Here is a 22,542-nt window from a genome sequence, read left to right on the forward strand (position 1 = left end):
TTTGTTTCATTTTAAATATGGCATTAAATTACTTGTCAACCATGTATACACTATGGTCCCCAAATGGGAGGAAATTAAACTTATTTCAATGCAAACTGAATTGCCTAGTACACCTTGAGTCTTTGCAACAGTTACATCTTGTTCCAGTAGTTGCTTTGTGTATGCAATGTAATACTGTATATACCTAATGACAAGCCATTTTCATAAATAATTTTATTACCCATAAAATATACAGTGATCTCAGTACTGAAAGAATTCATTGCAACTTTGACTTCACAGTTCTTTTTTGTATGTACATTGCAACCCATCTGAAACAAAATTATTCATCGGGAATCCACAAAATGTACATTTTTCCAGTTCAACTAACTCTTCAACATGGTAAAGCAGAAATTTCAAGTCTGAGATTTGAGTGGGTTCTTTTTAAAACAACAAAAGCAAGCAAACCATGCCGTATAATAAAGGTCAAAGAAACTCAAATGCTGTTTTGTCCTTGGTTTACCTAAGTCTGTACCTCAACAGTGGCCAAGTGCTTCATTACTTACCTAGTCACTGCTTTTACAGCTGCCTCAACACATTTCCTCTCAGTAACTAATGAAGGCACAAAATGAGCACATATATAGGACCCAAAAATACACAAATAATTTATTCTTGAGACTAAACGATGATGGACAGATTGATACACAAGAGTTAAATTGATTAACAATAAAATAACTTGATGAAAATAATGGATGTTCTTTTCAATCGGATAGGGAGTTAAAGACAAGGATATTTTAAAATTTCAACATTCACACAAATTCCCTCCTGTGTGAGACACACTTGAAAGGACAAGTGCATTTTTGAAAGATGTAGCGTGTCGAAGAATCTACCTCTATGATCACACAAACATCATAAAAAAAATAACTGGCTGCACCATCTCCAGGAAAACCAACCAAGACAACCTGCAAACAAACAAACTCATGTACACTTAATTGAAATTCGGTTAAAATGTCTCCGCATCTTTTGGTCCATGCTGGTTTAGCTTACTTTTAGCTGCTACCATCCTTCCGTCCGCATGTTATTGCAGTAAAAGGGTCGCTGTATGCCCATCGAGTGCAATCACTTCAATCGTGAGTGAGTGTAGCCTTGTATCAGCTGGAAGGACACCTGGTGCTGGATGAGGTTAGGAGGGATGACTTTTAAGGCTCCTGAAGGGACTTGTGTCTTTTTCTGCCTGACCAAGATGGTCCTGTTTGAACCTTAAGACACAACGTGTGTTTGTGTGTTTGTTTCACGCAGTTTCCTGGCCTTCAGTACGTCTCTGAGTCAGAATCGTTGAGCTCTTCGTCTTTGTAGAAGACATCGTGATGGCTGATGTTGTTGAAGCTGCAGTAGGAGCTGTGCTGGCCGCGCAGAGCAGGCAGACTATCGAAGGTGACGCTCTTGGAAGGGCTGGTGGTGTAGTGGTTAATGGCACTAAAAGGAAGGGTGGGCGGCGGGGTACAGGGGGACACAGGCATCATGGTGGCCAGGATGAGGGCGAGGCAGTCTGCCACATCTTTGTTGGGGGCACAAGCCAAGGCGGGTGTGTAACCTGAGGCAATGACCACACTCCAGTGTTTATTGCAAAATGTTAACACGTTTATCTATATCTAGAATCAGATCAACACATTTACCATTCTCATCGACTGCAAGGACACTGGCTCCCTTTGCAAGCAGCTCTTGCACCACTACAGTCAGGCCATTTCTTGCAGCTACATGCAGAGGCCTTGAAATGAAAGAACAACAAGGATTAGGTAGAAGGTCAAGTTGTAAATAGGTGGAAAATGTCTTGCTATTTTCCATGGGAGGGTTCCCTAAGAAATTTTGGAAATAATTACTCACACAAATTGGATAATTTAGTAATTTGAATTATTTGGGGGTAATGTTTTGGACACAATTTACAATCATGATGGATTTTGTCACAAGCAGACACACATGCAAAAGATACTCATGATTAAAATACAATAATTAAGTTTTACCTAATGTCTGCAAACAGAAACAAAAAAACTATTGCAAGCAATACCTACGTCTGTAAAGCGGCATTAGTGGCATTTATGAGGTTTCTGTCTGTAATCTTCTCCAATATCAACAAGGCACTGGTTTCATGTCCCTGTGAAAAGCAAGCAGAGTTTTGGTGAGAAGTAAGAAACAATTATGCAGTGTGCGTTTAGCATACGTTTTAGAGCTAAGATCGGTCCTAAAAAAATCAAGCCCGACCCGAACCGGCCCGAGGGTATTTAAGCCCGACCCGGCCCGAGCCCGATCACTTAGCTTGATTTGCAGGCCCGAGCCCGAAGCAAACCCGACATTTCATATTTTATTTGTGAGGACTCGGGAGGACTCGGGGTGATTTCTGATAACAAAGCCTGTCTTTTGGAACGAACTCTAAGTTAAACAAGACTGTATAAACATTTACATCTTTTATATTTCTGTTTCTGAAGAGGTTACATTAAACGACAATTTTCTATCATTGACGGATTTTTTTTAAGAGTGGACGGGGAAAATTTAAGGCCGTCCGTCATATTGACGGGTTGAAAATTGTGCCGTAAACCACCGCAGCAGTACGTCCTTAACTCATTCACTCCCAAAGACATTTTTAAACGTCTTTTCAGACTTGGTCCAGAATTGGCTTTTACTGAATGAGTTAAGAATCTAGCGCAGCACTACAAGATAGAGAAGCAGAGAGACAAAAAAGAATAATGATGGGTGGATCATAGACAGAGACAGGAAGGAGTTCTTTGAATTGTCATTGCAAGAGTTTAGTACAGTACGTGTTGTGATGAGGCGACTTCTGTTTTTGCGAACCACAGTCTCTCGTGGCCAAAACTATTGACAGCCTCGAAAAAAAAAAAAAAAAGTCAGCAAGAGAGAAGCCCGACCCGACCCGAACCCGAACTAATGATTGACATTTTAAGGCCCGACCCGACCTCTAATACGTATGTGGTAAGACACCCAGCTTGCTGCCTAAACTTGAAACACACCCCTCTACTGGTTATAAAGTGTACAGACCTTACTGCAGGCAAGATGAAGTGCAGTGTTCTTCATTGCATCCTGAAGCGTGAGATCTGCTTTTGCACTGCTCACCAGGAGCTCTTAATATTGAAAATGACACATAAAATTAACTGACAGACATTCTGATGAGCTTGCCTCTTAGATAAATTTTGTTGGCGTCAGGTGAAAACCCACCCCTGCCCCACAAAATGGCATGTTTTTTGAGCCATTACCAATGCATCGTCAAAGACTGCAAGCCATCATCAACACTTAAGATTGGTCAACTGAGATGGGGAGTGACCAACAGTAAAGATTTGTGAAAAAAACATGAAACTGCCCACATTTGGACAAAGGTTTCAGTCCAACGCCAGTGATGCTCGTGTGCAGCCAGCTTACCAACTGCATTGGTTTGGCCGTTTTCAGCAGCCATCATGAGTGGGGTCTTCCCTGTGGCATCCACACTGTTGACTTGAGCATTGTGACTCAACAACAGCTGCAGACACTCAACATGGTCAGTGAAGGCTGCGGCATGCAGAGGAGTCCTGGAGACAAAACGAATGACATAAATCAGGGTTTCAAAAAAACTGATACATTAGGACGGTTTAGCCAGCATCTACTTTCGCATGAAAGATTTCACCTGTTTTTGTTGTCTTTGGCATTGACAATGGCAGGGCCCATGGTGTCGATAAGCATCTCAGCAGCACCTTCGTTGTCACGGATCCTTAGGAGAGAGATTTTTTATTTTTAATCGCAGCAATCTGGTTTTACCATCTATCAATTAGTGCAACTATTGGATAACTTACACAGCACAGTGAAGGGGGGTGAAGAGATTGCCCTCTGCTTTTTGGAAAACCTCTTGTTCTAGTAGAACCTCCACACATGTATCATGACCTTTAGTAAAGAATTCCAGTTAATTGTAAAGTGACATTCTTCTTTAGAAAATTTAGAAATTTAGAAAATTCTTTAGAAGATTGTTTTCATTTGTTTCTATGCTGTCCCCTCAAAATAAGTCTATTGTCTGGGGCTTTCTGCCACTGGTAGTCACCCATGGCAAACAGCGCTAAGGTGAGGACTAGACAACAATAGCTATGAGCCCCTTACGATGAACACATATTTTGGAGTAGGTACTGTATTCCCTTGCTCCGTCGCCTATCTCCGGTGGCCCCCGCTCTGGAGCGTGGGCTCGAGATGGGGGCGAACGCCTAATGGGTTTGCACAAACGGGACCTGGTTGAAGAATAAATGTGGGTTCCCTTTACATGGGCTCACGAAATGTAGGAGAGGAAACGAGAGTTTTTGCAAAGTTGAGAAGTTTGAAATAGATGATCGTGCTCGCCTCGACACACAACTTGGGCTCTGGTCTGTTCCACTGTGGATGTGCACTCAGTGAAAACTCACAAATTTTCAAGATCAGCCTCCTTGCTGATTATAAGATTATTTAAAGTCTCATTCAGTTTCCAGCTGGCGTTTTTACAGTTCATTTTGTAATGTTCATCTATGGGCATGCTAATTGATTCATATTGTGAGAAGATGCGTTTATTTGAAGAAAAAACAAGTTAATTAATGCCAGAGATTTTTACTTATCACAAGAGGTTGACTGATTTTTCACAACCCACAGAATCATTGTGTTCATTTTGTAATTCTCAGGCATGAATACCAAAGATTTGGGGTTTTGACAAGTTTGTTAATTAGGGATTTGTTTATTGCATGGTCACGGGATGGGATGATGCGGGAGGGGACACGCACGGTTTCTCCATTTCTCTTGGGCACTCTTAATTCCATGAAACATTTTTAAATGTGTTTAAAAACCTTAAAGTAAAATAAGTGCCATAAATACTGTAAAAACACCCTAAAAGTGTATTTTAATCGTGTATTTACACATCACAGATTTCACTTTTTGTAACTTTTTTTATCCATGGAAATATTTACTGTTGTCATGACGTTCTGAGTGCAATTACCTTTATTTATTATTATTTATAGACTACCTTGTATTCCTGCGAAAGTGGTTTATTTCACCGCCAGAAGAATGAAACTACGTACTGTACATTTAATTTATAAGGACCCAATTATAAAAACATGCCCAACTATAGTCCATTTCTTTTTAAATCCACAAACCATTGTAGCAGGACCAGTGCAGCGGCGTGTAGCCATGGCGATCTGTTAACACTGGAGGTGTTTCCACTGATTGGGCAGCATGCAGCAGGCCTCCCAATACACCAATGTGCCCACATGCTGCTGCCAGGTGGATGGGTGTGCGACCTTTACAGTCTTGCACCAAGAAGCTGGCACTATGCTGAAGTAAAGCCTCCACACATTCTTCATGACCAGTAACAGCCTGCAAATAGAATAAAAGAATAGATAAGTATTGTTACTGCGGTTATTTTAAACTATAATTGAAAAAACATTTTCGTTAATGAAATACAATAATAAACTAACTGAAACTCCATTTTACGTTTGTAAAACAAACTATAATTACAGTTCATTTTTGGCAGTTAATTTAATGCATGAGCCTTTGGGGTTGATTTTAAATTTGTATTTATTTTGATATTACTGCACGGCTGTTAGCCGGAAGTACAGAAGGTCGAGTAGTCATTTGGGAGTTGTAATCCTGTGGTTTTAGTTTGAATGGCTCCCCTGCTGTTGTCATTTAACTCAGTCTAAAATGCAACATGAAGTAAAAAGTGCTTTCCTTTTTTGTTTCATATATGAAAAAACATATCCAGTGTACACACACGCACAAAAAAGTACAAGACAAAACGGCCTCTGTGAAACAGATAAAAACAGGATTTTTTTTTGCCTGCTTAATTCACATTCTACAAAAGCAATATTAATCAGAATACGAAAAATGTTTGAGTTGACTTCCCCTTTATTCAGAGAATAAACAAAGTTACACTCACTCCTCGATGCAGGGCCGTCCTGCCCCACTTGTCTTTGGCTTCCACGCCGGCTCCCTTATTAAGCAAAGAATACACACAGTCTGTGTGTCCACTTAGAACTGACAGCATCAAAGGGGTTCTGAGAATTGAAACACACACACACAATAAAAAAAAGAAAAAAATTGTACATTGACTCGCATATTCGACCACAATAGCAAATAAAAAAAGAATGACTTACTGTCCGTTACCGTCTTGAATGTCCACTGCACTTTGAAGATCAGCATTTCCGATCAGCAAACGTAAACATTCTAAATAACCATTAGTAGCTGCGAGGGATTGATCAATGTGCATAATTGTGTATGAGTTTATACATTTCAAAGAACAACGGTAGACCCACTAAATGATTGACTCCTATACCTGCAGCATGAATTGGGGTTCGCTTTAAGGTGAAGTCTTTGACCAAGATGGAGGCACCCTGGTTTATTAAAACATCCACACACTCCACATGGCCCTTAAATGCAGCCAAGTCGAGAGGTGTTCGCCCTTGGACGTTTCTCACATCCAGATCCAACAGAGACTGCACCAGGACCTCCATGGCTTGGTGGTGACCGTGGTATGCCTGCACACCGCAAAATATTTGTCCAAATATTAGATTTTAAAAAAATAAAATGGCAAAGAGAAAAATGTTTTGAGTGCTAAACTTTTGACTCACAGCAAGGTGCAAAGGGCTAACTGGAGCTCGTACTTCAGCGTCATTGAGGATGTCTGTCCCTGAGGTTTCCATTAACTGATATTACAAATAAGAATAATAAAAAAACTGAATTACAGTGGTTGATTGGCTTTGGAGCACAAGATCACATTTGATGCACAATACATTCAAATACAGCATTTCCTCAAAGAGTGGCCAAAGGCACTTACTTCCCGCATTTATTCAAAGGGTTTATTTGAAGGAAGTTTCTATTTTTTTTGCTTTCCTGATTTCCTGATTTTATACTTCATTCTAAGCACAGTTGGACACTAAAGCCCGTATCCTGGCCAACTGAGAACTGTCCCTTTTATTTTTATAATGGGAATTGAATGTGTGACCACCTCACATTTGTGATTTATATTTGTGTGTTCTTTTACACTAAGATGGTTCCAATCAAAAATGCAATGTAGTTGGAGCCGCAAGTTGTGTATTTTTCAGATGACAAGTCACACCTTTTTTTCAAAGTGTGGCTGGTCCTATGACGTTAGGTGCGACTTGTATACAGTATAGATTAGATAATTAGAACTCAGGCTGACATCCAAAATCCCCATTCTTTTAGGGGTTGATCCCAAATTATTTGGTGAACCGACAAAAGAAAATTCAAAAAAATTGAAGGAGCGAGTCCCATCTTTCAAAACAATATATCCCCAATTGCCCATGTTTGTATTTATTGTCGACCACGGCCTCTTCCGACAGCAAATCGTGTGTTCCATGACTACCATTGTGCAAATTGTGGAGGCCCTAAAGAGGAAAGTGTTGATACAATAAATTGAAAGACGGGGCTCGCTCTGATTCATTGAACGATCCCGGCGTGGCGTGCACCGCTCGCGAAAATTCTTTGCACAAGCTCCACTATTTCATCCATTGGTACATATGAAATTGTAAAAATGGTGAAGTATTGTCTCGAAACAGGCATGTGCAGTTGAATTCCTTGCTACATTGCTAAAAGGAATTCCTTCATATGTCAGCCTTATCCTATGTCAAAGCTCTCCCTAGCCCTGTGTTCTAGAACCAGGTTGGAAAAGGTTCTGAGGACGGGTTCTCTAGTGACCTCATGGTCTTGAAAAAGTGTAATGGAAAAGGACCGCACAGGGTGGAAACTAGGCTCCTTCGGGGTGGAACCGGTGCAAAGGGGCAAAATACTCAACCAGCCTGAACAGTACAGCCAACACAGACGAACACAAGCACTCTTGCAAAATTACACCAATTTAAGTTTGCACTTTCGTGGCTGTAAGGTGCTGTAGAGTTTGTTTTTAACGTGTGTTATTAATTTGGTGACTTGTTTATTTTGGGACAAGTTCATATCAGGCCAAGTCTGTGTTAAAAACGATGAAAAAAATGGATCTCCAGGGATTAATTAGTTGGACAATGATCCGACGACGTATCAAGGAATGCATTCATTAGCGTGGATGCCATTTTTTGAGGATATACCATACGTACAGTACAGACCATTCACAAATTTTACTCACCGCATCTAGAGGAGTTTCACTCGCAATCTAGAATTATTGGGGAAATTAAGCAATACCATTCTCAGTATTAGCTAGTGCAATGGATTTTACACAGCATGCAGTCAATAGTGATGCTCTCACCAGCTCCAGACAAAGGCGATGTCCATATGCAGAGGCATAATGCACAGCATTGTAACCTTGATTGTCCCGGATCCCTGGATTTGCATCATTTCGCAGTAAATATTCCAGGCACCTGGAGCCACAACAGAGATGCTTTAGATCTGAAATTCAAGCATTTACTGTATTTTTCTGTCACACCTTTTTCATAATTTGCCTGGTCTCATGACTTACACTCAGGTTCTCGTGTGTTGTTGGAGATCAGCAGCATTCCACATCGCAAACAAAAACTAGAGAACAATTCTGCTTACCCATCTCCGCGTAAAGACTTGGGCAGACACTACGGGCTATTTCAAATCTGTTCACGATGCCGTTTCTTGACTAATGCGCGAATTATTTATGTCTTGTGACCTGTTGTAACTGTCATATGCTTGTGCAGGAGTTTTTTGCCTCACTCAAATTATCCTCAAATGAGGGTAGTTCGAGCGTGGGTTTTTTTTTTCTCCCCCTCTCCCTACCTTGTTTCTATCTGACTTTCGGGTTGAGTGAACGCTGGCGCGTTTTGGCTGCCGCTGCTCAACCCGTATTGTTTTGTGTTTTTTGTTATTGTAAAGTGTCCTTGGGTGTCTTGAAAGGCGCTTATAAATAAAATCTATTATTATTATTATTATTATTATTGTAAATATTAAAATTACAGCTCAGACTCGAGGCCAAAATCCCTGTTCCCTAACCCAAGTTGTTTGTTCGCTGCAGTCAAAATGGTTCGGCACCGGGGATTTTGGGTGCGAGTCTGATCTTTTTTGTTCTTGGTTTTTGAAAAATACATTTCCACAATAAATGTGACTTCCATGGTTTTTTTCTTCTTCATGACGCATTTTTTGACAGGTGCAATTTATACATTGGAGCTATTTATAGTCCGAAAAATACAGTATTTATGATACATCATCAAGAATAATACAACAAACTTTAAGGTTTTTCATCACAAAAAATTATTGACATTATAACGCTCCTTTTTTATGCACAGAAATGTAAAAATTGGGTAGTAGTAGTAGTAGTAGTAGATTTTATTTATAAGCGCCTTTACGAATTTTAATGACATGACATTTGTTGGTTCACCATTACTCCATGCTAAGCAATGGTCAGAGGATTACTGACTTTCCATCTGTGTCAGAAGCGGCAGCATAGTGGAGCGGCGTACACCCCCTCTCATCAACGTCATTCACGCTGGCCCCTGAACCCACCAGCGCAAACAGACACTGGTAGTTACAGTTGGCAGCGGCGTAGTGCAAAGAAGTCCTAGAAAGGTAAACGTTGCTTAGCTGGCTGTTTAAAACAAACTAAATCACTACCGACGTAAGAGAACACCACTATTAAATATCATCACAAACCTGCCAAAGCTGTCCTTTTTATTGAAGTCTGCCCCTGTGTTGAGAAGTAGATTGAGACATTCCAGGTTCCTACACAGATTAAAACCAATGACAACATGATAAATGATTGGCTTTTATAATTAGGAGTGATTCATTGACTGGAGTTATGTTTAAATAAAACAAAACAAAAAAACTAATGAAGCTGTAATGAACACTCACCCTCCAGCAGCTGCAGCATGCAAACAAGTCCTTCCAAATTCATCAGGAGTGTCTATATCAAAACCTGACCAAGAAAGGATGATGAGCAACAATACGCCACTATAGTGAATGATTAAGTTTCATACCGGAGTTACCTGAAGATAGAAGCTTTCGGCAGCAGTCAGAGAATCCACTCAGAGCAGCCAAATGCAGTGGGTACATACCGTGGACCCCTCGCCTGCAGAGATTTATACAATAATTTGTTGCCCTCGCTTACGCAGTTTATCTTTCTGAGCCTTGCCTTTTCGTCCATTATTATTGTCAGTGTATCATGCTTTCTTTTTTACAGTAAAATACAGTACTGTGAATGGAAAAGATAGTGTAATAATGAATAAAATTTGATAAATGAAACAATAAACAAAAAACATATTGTAAACAAAAAAAACCTAATAAAAGACAAATGAAAATAAACACTTCCAATGAAAATCAACCTCTACTTTGGAGATACTTTGATTGTGGTTATTTTTGGAACGGAACCCTTGAGATAAAAGACAGAACACTGTAATGTGACTAGTATATTAGAATTTGTTGAGTGAACGTGTAGTTTTAAAAAATATTTTAAACAGTACTAAAAATGCAGCGAAACAGCAAGGACTGAGATGGACGAGGTGGAACATAGCAACCTGGAACATGGACACACGCAATCAAAAAGTGTCCACTGGAATGCTATTCGCCAGAAAAGATGGCATATCCACAGAATGAAAGATCCTCGATAGTGTGAAGGGAACTCATTTACAACTTGTGCTGAGACCATATATGTTCTTTGGTACTGCTGTCTTGGTTAGCCACAGAGTGAGAGATAATCGAGGGAGATAAGATCAGCTCCTTAATGTTCTTGTGAACATTCACATCGAATGACTAAGATAATCAGTTTCTGTAGAACTTTTAATGGTGGGGTGGAAGACGGACGTGTTTCGGGTTGTAGTTTGCAGTAATGAAGACGTGTGAGGTGTTTACGTTATTATTTTGTTTATGTTATTCAGCTTCACAAGGGAGAAAATTACTGTCAAAAACTTAATTGGATGCAGTGCAGCTCGACTGACTCCCAACAACAAAAATATAGAAACTGTTAAACAACATCCCTGATTTATTTTTTAATTGATTGTGAGACCAAAATATTTAATTCCACACTGGTGCACTGGCAAATGCTAGATGTAAAGTGTCTAGAATCCTTGCACCATTTATGGATGAACAGGATTTAATCTTACATATCTTCAGAATCATTTGGACCGTTTGATTTGGAACTTTCTTGCAATGTATTTGGTGCATTTGTGGTCAGGGTATACTCACTTGGCCGTGTCAGCTCTGTGGGCAATGAGCGTGTTGATAAGTAGCTCGTGACCATATCGTGCAGCAATATGCAGTGGCGTATTTCCATTCTTATCCTCACAGTCAACCTCAGCACCTTAAGTGGGGTTAGGAGTTGGAGGCGGGGGAGATAAAACAAATCAACCATTTGAGGCAAAGTTATGCACTTGCTGCTCGTTTCCAGTCCAGTGAGAAACAACATTCAAACAGTTTTGGACGAGCTCACCGTTTTCAATGATAGCTAGAGACCTTGAGAATCTCCCATGGATTGCTGTCATGTGAAGAGGTGTCTTTCCATCCTTACTCTAAATTAAAACAAAGCCGTGGTGGTGAAAATGTGCAGCTTTTCAAAACAGCTATTTGGCTTAGCCTGCAAATGTTGAATAGGTAAGTAATTGGACTTGTTTGTTGAGAGATTTTTACTCTAACTCTAATCTATGACGCTTTTTCAATTAACTTACAGCTAGTTCTTTGGTGATGCGCTGATAAAAACTTTCACACACCTTAATGTTGACATCAGCCCCATTGCAGACAAGCAGCTCAAGACATAGCTTGCCTTGCCGGGAAGCAGCGGCAAAGTGGAGGGGAGCAAAGCCTTTCTCGTTCACCTGGTTGACATTCGCCCCACACTCTATGAGCTCATTAACCACCACATCTTGACCATTGTAGCAGGCCACATGTAGTGGCGTGTTGCCATATGTATTAGGCTCATTGATCTGAAAACCAACCAACATACAGAAGTTGAACTTATAATCACAACCACGTTGAGATATGGAACAGTTGTGATGCTTTTGCATATCTGCTCTTTCAAAGAGAGAATTAATCATACAGCGTAGTCGTGGGTGGAACTTACATCCACCCCCAGGTCCAGGAGGTATTTGACAACATTGATCATGCCACTGGAGGCAGCTGCGTGCAGAGGTGTGTATGATTTCTTATCTTTGCAGGCCACTTCGGCACCATGAGACGCCAGCAGCTTTATAACCTCGATGTGACCTGTAGGTATATCGCCAATATAACATTATTGTATTCTTTATGAAAGAAGCACTTCTATGATCAAAGCATCAACTGAACTGTTACTAACACAAGGCTGTTGTCTGATGAAAATCATGATGATAAAAAAAGGTTTTACTAATTTACATCACTAAGCATGTAACAATACAGTCTCTAAACTGAAAATGGCTAAACTTCAAGACAGGAACCTTGAAATGATACAAATTGGAATACTTCAAATAGAGCATTGTGTAAATACTACATTTTCAATAACTAGTGAATGTGTTATATACCCCGTAGCATACACTCCACGTCTTGAGTCACCAAAATATTTGTTATCATCAAAACCGGATGGCCATGAAGCAGGGCCATCGTGAATTTGGGGAAAATGTGCTGATTTTCGGCCTTTCTGGGCCCGTTGCCGATTAGTGCGATGTCTGCCATACGAATCCCCCTCTACCCAGTCGTATATTACACTCAGACGTGTGACGGATGCTATTCTTCCCCGCCGTCGACGATTACGTGTTGTCATGTTACCACTCCCCGCCCGGATTAAACGCGTCTGCTGGACTGAGGGTGCAAATGTACATTTAGATGCACCCTTCAACAAGCGCATTTACGGTCCACAATAGAATCTAGATGTGCAGGTTACACTACAGCATCCAAATTACGGTTACTCTGCTGCCATATGACCGTTGTTTCATCATAAACCAAAAAATAAGTAGATTTCTTACCCCTTTATTTTTTTCCCACCAGACAACGTTAACAAGGAAATTATAGGAGTCCACGGAAATTTTACAGAAATAGTACTGTACAACATTATAGTGATTTAAAAGAAATATGGTTCTGGTACTACATGTGTAAAACATACACATCTTCATATCATTTTTGTCAGATAGCAATGATATGTGCTGTATAAATACATTTGATGCTCAAAGTTATGGTTCTATGTTACTCCACGCCGTCCATCTACAATTACATAACAGAACAAGTGGATTTATTTTTACCCATGTAGGCTGCCCAATGGATTGCACGTCGGTCTTTCTTGTCAAAAGCATTGATGTTGGCCCCTCGAGAGAGCAAGAGCCGCACCATCTGACAGCATCAGCAGGGACAGGGGGAAAAGAAAAAAAAAGCAATGAGCCATGGGGTGATCATAGAACGCTGCTGTATTTTAAGAGTGGACATACTGTGAGTAAAAATCACTACATGGTGTCATAAGTTACTCTACATAGAAAAAATAATTTGATTTGAAAAACATTTTAATTTACAATCATTTGTGCTAGATAACTACCATTGTTTTAAAAGTACATTTTAAAGCGCGTTCAATGCTAATGGAGGAGTTAATCAATAAAACGTTAATGATGGGAATCATGTTAAATTAAAGCTGTAGCGTTTGTTCAAATAACTTCAATGATTGCATTTCCATTTCAAAAAATGGTTGGCTCAAATTCTCTGTCTCCAAGCTTTGCATGGATCGTATTTCTACAAGGACTTATTATGCTGTAGTCCCACCTACCACCTGTGTAGAAACAAGGTGGCGCAATGTACGCAAGGTGGAGTGAATAACAGACTTGTGCAAAGTTTGGGATCATCTCACACTCATTGGGAAGATTACGTGCAACGTATACCACCAGAACAGCAGGTCAATGAACTCCCAACACAAGGTATCAAATTTAGCTAATATTACCTATTATCACAAGGTATCAAATTTAGCTAATATTACCTATTATCACGAGATAGAATATAATGCAATGTCCCTGCAAGTGGTCAAAGACAGATATAGTGTCCCGAGCACTTTAGTCAATTTATTGAATAAACAAGAAAACAAATGGATAATAAGCACATTCACATGCGAGTTGCCAATGGCCACAGCTTACAAAGAGTCATTCAACATTTAAACTGGCTTAATGGGTTAACACGAGCCGGTTACCAGCCAACCAACTCTACTCTCATTCACTGACGCTTATGTCACGAACCAAGCCAGGCCCCGACTATTAAAGCTGTGTTCACATATACGCATACATGAGAACACTGCAGAGGGTTCGTGGAAACTCACAATATTTAACCATCTATTTACAGGATGACAATTGGTGAAAAATATGCTGTTATTTCATAAGCTTGTCAATAAAATGGTGTGTGTGTGTGTGTGTGTGTGTGTTACAAATTGTATCCTCAGGAGACAACCTGCGGCACAGCTGTGTCAAAGCAACAAAAGCCGCATGTCAGCTCAAGCACTCAAGCTCAGATGGCTGATTAAAATAAAGTAAAACTGCTATCATGGGTCTAAATACATATTCTTATTCAACGTTTTGTTCATGTTTAAATGCCAATTTAAAAGGCACTTCTTGAAATGAGCTCCATTTTATTTATTGTGGTTAATGTCATAAGAATTATGCATAACAAAAGTTACCGGTAATCTTATTATTTATTTTCATTTCTTTTTTCTAATCCTATTACTGTACTTATTAAACAACATTTAATTTTATATTTGAGTTGAAACCAGTTGTGTTATGTCTACTTTTGGAGAATCACCAACATGTTCGTGTGAGGTGGTGTTCATAGTATGACAAAAAGGTTTGGGGTAGATAAAAAATAAAACAAAGGTTGGGAACCACTCGATTAAAGCCAGACACACTCAAAGTCACCGATACCAGAGGAACATGAGGATGGTGACCCAAAGTGGACTAATAATAACCTGCCCGCGGTTTAAAAAAATAAATAAAACGCAAAATCAATTTTCACAGGATTACTTAATCATTAGAAGAATCAAAGTACTGAATTCTAAAAATATTTGTTGGTTGCAGCCTTAATGTATAATGCTCATTGCATTAGCCTAACATAGATGCAATGTGTCAGTAAATTGATGGTGTGGGACGGAATATGGGATGACAGAATCTTACAATGATATTCACATTCGTCAAAGGTTGGATCAGCATGGCGCAGTCTTGAGGAATGGCTTCAGAGATCCCAGATTTCACCATTTAATTTCTATCTTTCGGGCACAGCATATCAGGAAACAAAACTTCGATCGTTTCAAGCAACGTATCGCCAATGCCATTACAGGCTTAACTCCTGCTGTGAAAATACATGTTTAATCAGCAGTTAAGGACAGACCGAAAGGTGCTGTCAAAACAATAGCAATCATGTAGAGTATATTATACATAATAGTTTTCAGTAAAAAAAATAAATTTATTTTTCCTATGTATGTAAACAGATGAGACACCATACATAACAACTACACAGTTTGCAGGTTTAGTCATTGGCTCTAATCCCTTGGATTTGAAAATAGACTGTGCTTTCAATGACCAACCTGAAGTGGATAGTTCTAGAATGGGCTGAACCCACATAGGTATTTCAATTTAAGACAGTGCCAGGACAATTTCTGTTGCTACATTGTAGTTTAAGAATAGACTGCTACAAACAGAACAAATGAGTACCTCCGATTGAATAATTAATGTTTTACTTCAGTTAAGTAGCTTGACAAAGCCTAAGGAATTAATGCTTGATTCGACCAGGCATTTCCTCCCCTAAAATAACTACCGGTAATCCACATGAAAGTACATTCATCCGGCAAGTTACTTGGGTGCAGCATGCACTGAGTGTTAGGGCAGCCACTCCTAATGCTGAGTGTATAATATAGAAAGAAGGTACTGAACCCAGTTTATAAACTATGGATTTCATCACTTCAACATTCTTTGTTCATGCGATTCTTGGAAATGAGATCTGTTGAAAGCTCCAACATTGGCACGTGATTTTCCAACTACAAAGTGATGGTGCATGAGATGCATCAGTACTGACTGACTGGCACTGAGCATTAATTTAAACATTAGCTAACAGTTGTAGTGCAGTGTTGCATTACAGCTAAATAACATCACAAAACTATTCAACTTTCAGTACGATTCTATACCACAGTAATACACAGACTGAGTTGTTGTACTGGATCATATTAGATTGTGTATTTATGTTGTGGTTAGTGAATACAAGAGTGCCAAGCCAGGTACGAGTACAAAAAAGTACAGTGAATTATTTTGTTAGTAATCAACATAAACTGGTCCAGCACGATAAGGGTAGCTGTATCATGGCGCAGACACATTGATAAAATGGATGGACCGTTACACCCCTGTTACCAATTGTTAAGCAATAATAAGAGCCCCATTGTTACTTACCGGTAGTTCGAGCTTTTTAATAGTCACGACTCAGCAGAGTAAAAACATAAACAACCAGCAAAGAGGAAAGTGCGGAGACTTTGTGTAAATTCCACTTATCTAGGCATTTCTAACCCAGGCTAAACTTAGCTCTTTACAGAGAGAAAACAATCTAAAGCAGGGGTGTCAAACTGATTTTTGTGATTTTTGTTGCGGGCCACATTGTAGTCACGGGTTTCCCTTGGAGGGCCGTTATGACTGTGAATTTTGTGAAACCATATCAATGTTTAACCACCTCAACATATTACACAAACAACAAATAGATGGATAATTAGTTTTGACATCAGAAGTCAAGAATAATGGATTGTTCAAACATTGTAACTATAACATTATATCGATGACAATTTGAAATTTTGGTTCAGACTTTAGCAAGCATCATGGAAGTTGACATGCTTCCACGGGCCACATAAAATGATGTGGCGGGCCAGATCTGGCCCCCGGGCCTTGACTTTGACACCTGTGATGCATGACTTCATTAATACTTATTGTACACCAATTATGATGTTCCTATTACCCGGGACACCAACTGGTGTTTTCTTACAGCGTTCCAGTAAGAGCACAATAACAGGTGGTTGCGTGAGTTTTTCAGCAAATAGCTTAGGATAAATTCCACAGAAAAAAAAATGCAAATGCGTGAAGTTGTGTAAGCCCTGAATCACAAATAGGTGAAGCTTCATTGTATTACCTCCAGGTGACCACTGAAGGCCGCATGGTGCAGTGCAGTCCGGCCAGCTCTGTCCGATACATTCACATTGCTGAGCAGAGGGACGAGTGCTTCGGCACAGCGGACTGCTTTGTTGGCTGCGGCGATGTGTAGAGGCGTCTGCCAGTTCTTGTCTCGGGCATTCACGTCTGCAGAGTGTTTCAACAATACTTGCACGGCCTCCTACCATAAAAATATAATCAACAAAATGTCATAAGTTGACAAGTTAATTATTCTCTGGGGCGTACAGTCGTGTGTGTGTGTGCGCATGAAAGAGTCGAGGGACATTCTCATACCTCGCTACAGGAGGCAACAGCTCGGTGCAGAGGAGTGAGCCACTTGCTATCTTTGGCATTTACTCTGGCACCTACAGCAAGTCAGGGGACACTGGCAGTCAGTCTATTTAAGGACACAACAGTGTACCTTGCAGTTTGTCACAAAATTGAACCTTGGTAGAACTAGTCAAAATTCATACAGTGGAAAACCTATAATTATACAGGGTCATACAAATTGGAAAATAAACAATTTTCATTAAAACATACCTTAATTCACACAAAAACTACAAAGTTGGAAATACCATTTGTGACATACCACCCAGTTTAATGAGATTTACTAAAGTCTCGTGAGTTTTTGGGGGGTTTTCCCCCCTGTGGAGCTACCACAGAAGGGTGCCAGTAGAACCCAAAATGAACCTTCTTGAAAAATCGCAGTAATACGTAGGGTTTCACGATCTACCAGTACAATTCACCATCAAAACTGTACCAGACAATATCTTTTGAGTAAAAGGTAATGGGTAAACAAAAAATAGTGTGAAATTCCACTGAGAGGCTAACAGAATGAGCACAAACTGAGCAAACTTCTAGTATAAGTACACGTGAGGAAACAGGAGTCTGCAATCTACATTACGTGTCACACTTCAGCATACCGCATACAGCTTCAGAAAACAGGTGAGCCCTGACTGGCTGTTACCTGAGCGCTGAGCAATTGTGATGTCATTTTCAGTTGACAGAAAGTGGCAAAATGGCTGCCCCCTGAGATGGACACAAATGGGTGGATTTTGCTGCTTATCTCCTATTCCACATGCACATTATTCAACAGAATGCTGTGTTTACAATAATGGAGGCGCACAGACCATATTATGGTCAAGAAAATTTGGTGGTTGACTTCTCCTTTAAATGAGTACGGTTTTGACTCACAGTACAAATCACGAGGCAATATTAGTATTCGAAAAAAGGGTGTGACTACAGAACTCACGTCATACAAAACTCACACCACCTACTTTGCAATCTACCGCATAACTGTGCATATTTGCAGTTCAAAATGAAAGAGACCTGAAAGGATCAGAAGTTCTATAATTTCTGCATCTCCTAGGTAGGCAGCAGCATGGAGTGGCGTTCGCTTCTCATTGTCCTATAAAGAAAGAGAGACGGGCTACAGTAATTCAAAGCTTCTAATTTGTGGTGAAAAAAGATCAATTGTTCAGCTCCACAAAGAACACCCAAACAATTAGTGGAAGAAATGCACTGTGTCACCGGAACACGAGGTAGAAAAAAAGACAAACATCCCAACTGAAGTCGTGAGGAATGCAACAAAATAAATACCATGTAATGCTGTTATTTTTTACTATGAAAATTATTTACATATTAATTAAAAGGACATGATAAAGAGTATGATTTTCAATCATAAAAGAAAAAAAAAAGAGTGGTGATTACCTGGGCATTCACGTCCTCTTTTTTGAATATAAGCGAGCGCACTTCATCGGGGTCCACGTTGAAAATTGCTTTCAGCAAAGCAGGCTGTGGAAGGAAAGAGCATCAATTTATTCTTTCAATACGTTGACATATAATTGCAGGAGTTCCCATGAAGTGAAAGCATCCAAATGGAACAAATGACAAACTAACCCTGCAGACCTCAGCAGAAACAAAGTTTGTGGGATCCTCACTCTCAAGAATCACTACACACACCCGGCTCATCTGTTCAATGGCAGCAATCCAAAAAAGGCTCTACTTTCTCATGCACATTCAAACAGAAAGGATGACACATAGCCACAAGATGCTCTTTTAGGCCCAGCGACACAACGGATGTGACGTTTTTATCTACCTTATTTTCAGTCAAATTATTACTGTATATATGTTTTATGTTCAATAAACAAACAAACAAACAAACTCCAGTCATGGGCACCAAATGCTGTCAAAAGTTGTTGGAAGTACAAACGGCACTGCACATCTTGGTTTCTTTGCTAGCGAGAAAGAGACTCCTCTCACTGCTTTGACTTTCAATATCCTAAGTGAAGTAAGACCAAGACCATTAATATTTTAAGGTGGTGCCGGTGGAGTGGTAGACAGAATAATCAAACAAGTTCCCCATGAAGACCAACGTATGGAGCGTACTTCTGGCCTCTTAAAAAGCCTGCATGATAGCTCCACCCCGTCCAGGGGTGTTTACACCAAGAGTGTACCAATGAATACTTTGCAGGCAAAGCTACCCCAAGAGATGTGCCTTCAATCCAAAATATTCAAAACACAGTTTACCCAAAACTATATAGACATGTTTTTAATTACAGTTTTTTGCTCTCTAAACCACATATACAGTCACAAATGCAAACCATGTTGAACATCTATTCATATGAATAACTCATGTGTTGAAGCAGCCTACTTATAGAGTGGCGCCATGAAAGTCTGATCCCAGAATTACTTCTTTTAAGCCACAATTGGAAACAATTCTAGCTTCTATCCATCATCCATCCAGGTTTTCCAAACCTCACTAGGGTCGCGGGGGGTGCTGGAGCCTATCCCAGCCGTCTTCGGACAGTCGGCGGGGGACACCCTGAACAGGATGCCAGCCAATCGCAGGGCACACAGAAACGAACAACCATCCACACTCACACTCACACCAAGGGACCATTTCTAACGTTCAATCAGCCTGCCATGCATGTTTTTGGAATGTGGGAGGAAACCGGAGGACCCGGAGAAAACCCACGCAGGCTGTGTGGAGAACATGCAAACTCCACACAGAAAGGCTGGAGCTGGAACTGAACCCGGTACCTCTGCACTGTGAAGTCGACGTGCTAACCACTCGACTACCGGGCCGCCCCTCTAGCTTCTATTCAAATAAAATAAATGCCGCTTCACCATTTTCAGGGGGGCAAGGTTGTTTAGGGTGCTGCATCCAGATTCATGTCATGTTGAGAGACATTTTTGTTGCGACAAATTCAGAGCTGCTCCAGAATTTCACTTCCGAACCTCACTTCCATCCCAATTTGTCCCAATTTCCATATTTTTTACATTTTGTCAAGAACATTACCGCACAACGGTTATTGAGATGTTACTATGTAATAGGGTAAGAAGAATCATGCATACTGTTCAATTACACAACCCAATTATTCTATAGTCATAATTGTTTGTAAATCATGCCTTCAGTATTTTTTATTGTTAAGTATTTATCGCAACAACCTTGTAACGGTGCATGCAGTTGCAGCCTGAATCAAAATATTTGAAATGTCAGTGTGCCATTGTCAAATATATGTGCATGTATGAATGAATTTGCCTTTTCCGATTTAGTTTTCAATGTTGGTAAAGAAAACAAGTGTATTCAATCACATGAATTCGATCTCAATAGTCCAAATTATCTACATCGCTGCAGCAGCAGCAGAACATCTTTCATGTCAAGTTCACTTTCATGTCAAGGCAAAGCGAACTCAAGGGAAAAATACAAATTACAGTAGTCACAGAATCCAAATAATGCGGGAGCGAACATTTTCCCAAACATTTCCAACCTTGAACGAACCATGACGATTTCTGACATGAATATTCTTTTTTCTACCTTCGCCAACAGCAATTATTTGCCCCTCAGTGAAATCGGGGCTTTAATAATACCAGACAATCATGTCGCTCTGAAATGTTCATGAAAATGTGCAGGGCACAAAGGGTCAAATGAGGCTAACAAGTAGGCAGTTGTGCTTCTCACAGCGTCTCATGTTGACACGGTGATGTGGGATAAATCTGCGTTTTGTTTTCAGCTGTGCAGTTCAGCTCAAGAGCTGCAGGAGATTTTCTGTACTAGTCCAGCAGCACAACTGCGCAGCTCCTTGCCCCATTCAGGGCCTTTGAAACAGTCACCATAGAGACAGCTCTTAAAGCAACCACACTGAGTAACAGAAGATCGCTTCAGCACATGATGACATGAGGCATACTTAATGCGCAATACAAGAATAAGTGCTTTCAATAATTTGTACAGATGACACACCGACGTCTTTTGAACAAGTGTTGACCAAATACGCAAGTAATAACAAAAAAATCTGAACAACTTTGGACACTTGCATTTTTTAAAAAAAAATCAGGGAGTGGTATAAACATGTTATACTGTCAACAAAAATGTCCCAGTAAAATGGTATCAATGGGAGGTTTTTACCGGTTTATTAAAAGCAGAGTAACAAAGTCATTGAGTTGGCGCCATCGTGATGTCACAATATCGATCAATTTCTACCCCACATAGGCTCATTGGTTGTACCTTATTAGTTTGCATATGGCGCGATGACGCAGTTATGCAAAAAAGCCAACAACAGCTAAAGAGGTCACCATGAAATGTCACAAACATTTACACGTCACAGTCAGTAACTCAAATTATGTTGCCATGGTAGGCGTCCCCAACAACGTTTCGAGAGTGATTTACCAATATTCAAACTTGAAAGCAACTATTTAATTTACAACTGTTTTGGATATAGCACGTTCACGAGTCATACCCGAGCTTATGAGCTGTGAGGAGGGGACTGGCTAATTATTGGAGATAACCAGTCCTGTTAGCAGGTTGGGACTCATTCTGGGTGAGCATGGGTGATGGACATTGCCATTACGACAGAAGCTGGGCTAACTATTTGCGATATGGCCAATGGACGTACAGCATTTGATGTTAAATTCAAATTCAACTGAAGCGTTATACGAAAAGATTCGGAAGAGCTACTCCATTATAGTCTGCTGGGAAACTGAAATCGAAGCTAACAGTCAAACTTAAATTTCGCTTTTGGCATAGCGCTCTTACCTGGTCTCGAATTTTGAGAACCACCATATTTCTGTGGTTGTAAGTGTTCTCATGCAGACTCGTGAAGGGTTATTCGTCTCCCTGCCCAAACAACAAAGTGATCTTGTTGCTATCACTGCCGCTAGTCTGCTGGAGGCCTAGCGTGACGTTAGCTTAGCTACCTTGCTAGCCCCCTGGCCTGATTGCATGCAAGTCAAGGAGTAGCGGAAACTCCATAACATTACCGCCGCCATATTCTACCTTCCAAAAACAAGCATTTTCATTGGTCAATTTGTTTCCCATGTTGAAGAAAGCAGGTTATTGGATGTTGATCCCTGACGCATTTTGCCTGGGTCCTTATGATTACAAAAAAAAAAAAGATAGCACCTTCAAAACTTTGAAATTCTGTTCGCATTTTAATGTTCACAATATTTCTTCGTTTTATTTTCGACCACTGGATTTTTGAATTTCTTTCTTTTTTAAATTAATTTT

General features: G+C 40.1%; 1 protein-coding gene across 1 annotated transcript; it reads right to left on the reverse strand.

Moving 5' to 3' along the window:
- Positions 1 to 196: 196 nt before the first annotated feature.
- ankrd28b (ankyrin repeat domain 28b) lies at positions 197 to 22,296 on the reverse strand. The gene is made up of 28 exons (XM_086113555.1): positions 22,072 to 22,296; positions 18,747 to 18,830; positions 18,366 to 18,444; positions 17,331 to 17,401; positions 17,017 to 17,217; positions 13,131 to 13,218; positions 11,984 to 12,126; positions 11,634 to 11,846; positions 11,357 to 11,435; positions 11,113 to 11,227; positions 9,918 to 10,000; positions 9,784 to 9,847; positions 9,586 to 9,654; positions 9,353 to 9,493; positions 8,222 to 8,333; positions 8,102 to 8,128; positions 6,597 to 6,671; positions 6,302 to 6,503; positions 6,123 to 6,210; positions 5,906 to 6,023; positions 5,124 to 5,343; positions 3,813 to 3,900; positions 3,647 to 3,730; positions 3,406 to 3,551; positions 3,028 to 3,110; positions 2,046 to 2,128; positions 1,653 to 1,744; positions 197 to 1,570 (listed from the first exon to the last, which is right to left on the reverse strand). The coding sequence occupies exons 1-28, from the start codon at positions 22,096 to 22,098 to the stop codon at positions 1,287 to 1,289; spliced, it is 3,159 nt and encodes a 1,052-aa protein (XP_085969681.1). The 5' UTR covers positions 22,099 to 22,296; the 3' UTR covers positions 197 to 1,286.
- Positions 22,297 to 22,542: the final 246 nt, after the last annotated feature.

Source organism: Hippocampus guttulatus, chromosome 6 (genome assembly GCF_054856545.1).
Source record: "Hippocampus guttulatus isolate MCC_2025c chromosome 6, RoL_Hgut_1.0, whole genome shotgun sequence".
In the NCBI taxonomy this organism is placed as follows: domain Eukaryota; kingdom Metazoa; phylum Chordata; class Actinopteri; order Syngnathiformes; family Syngnathidae; genus Hippocampus; species Hippocampus guttulatus.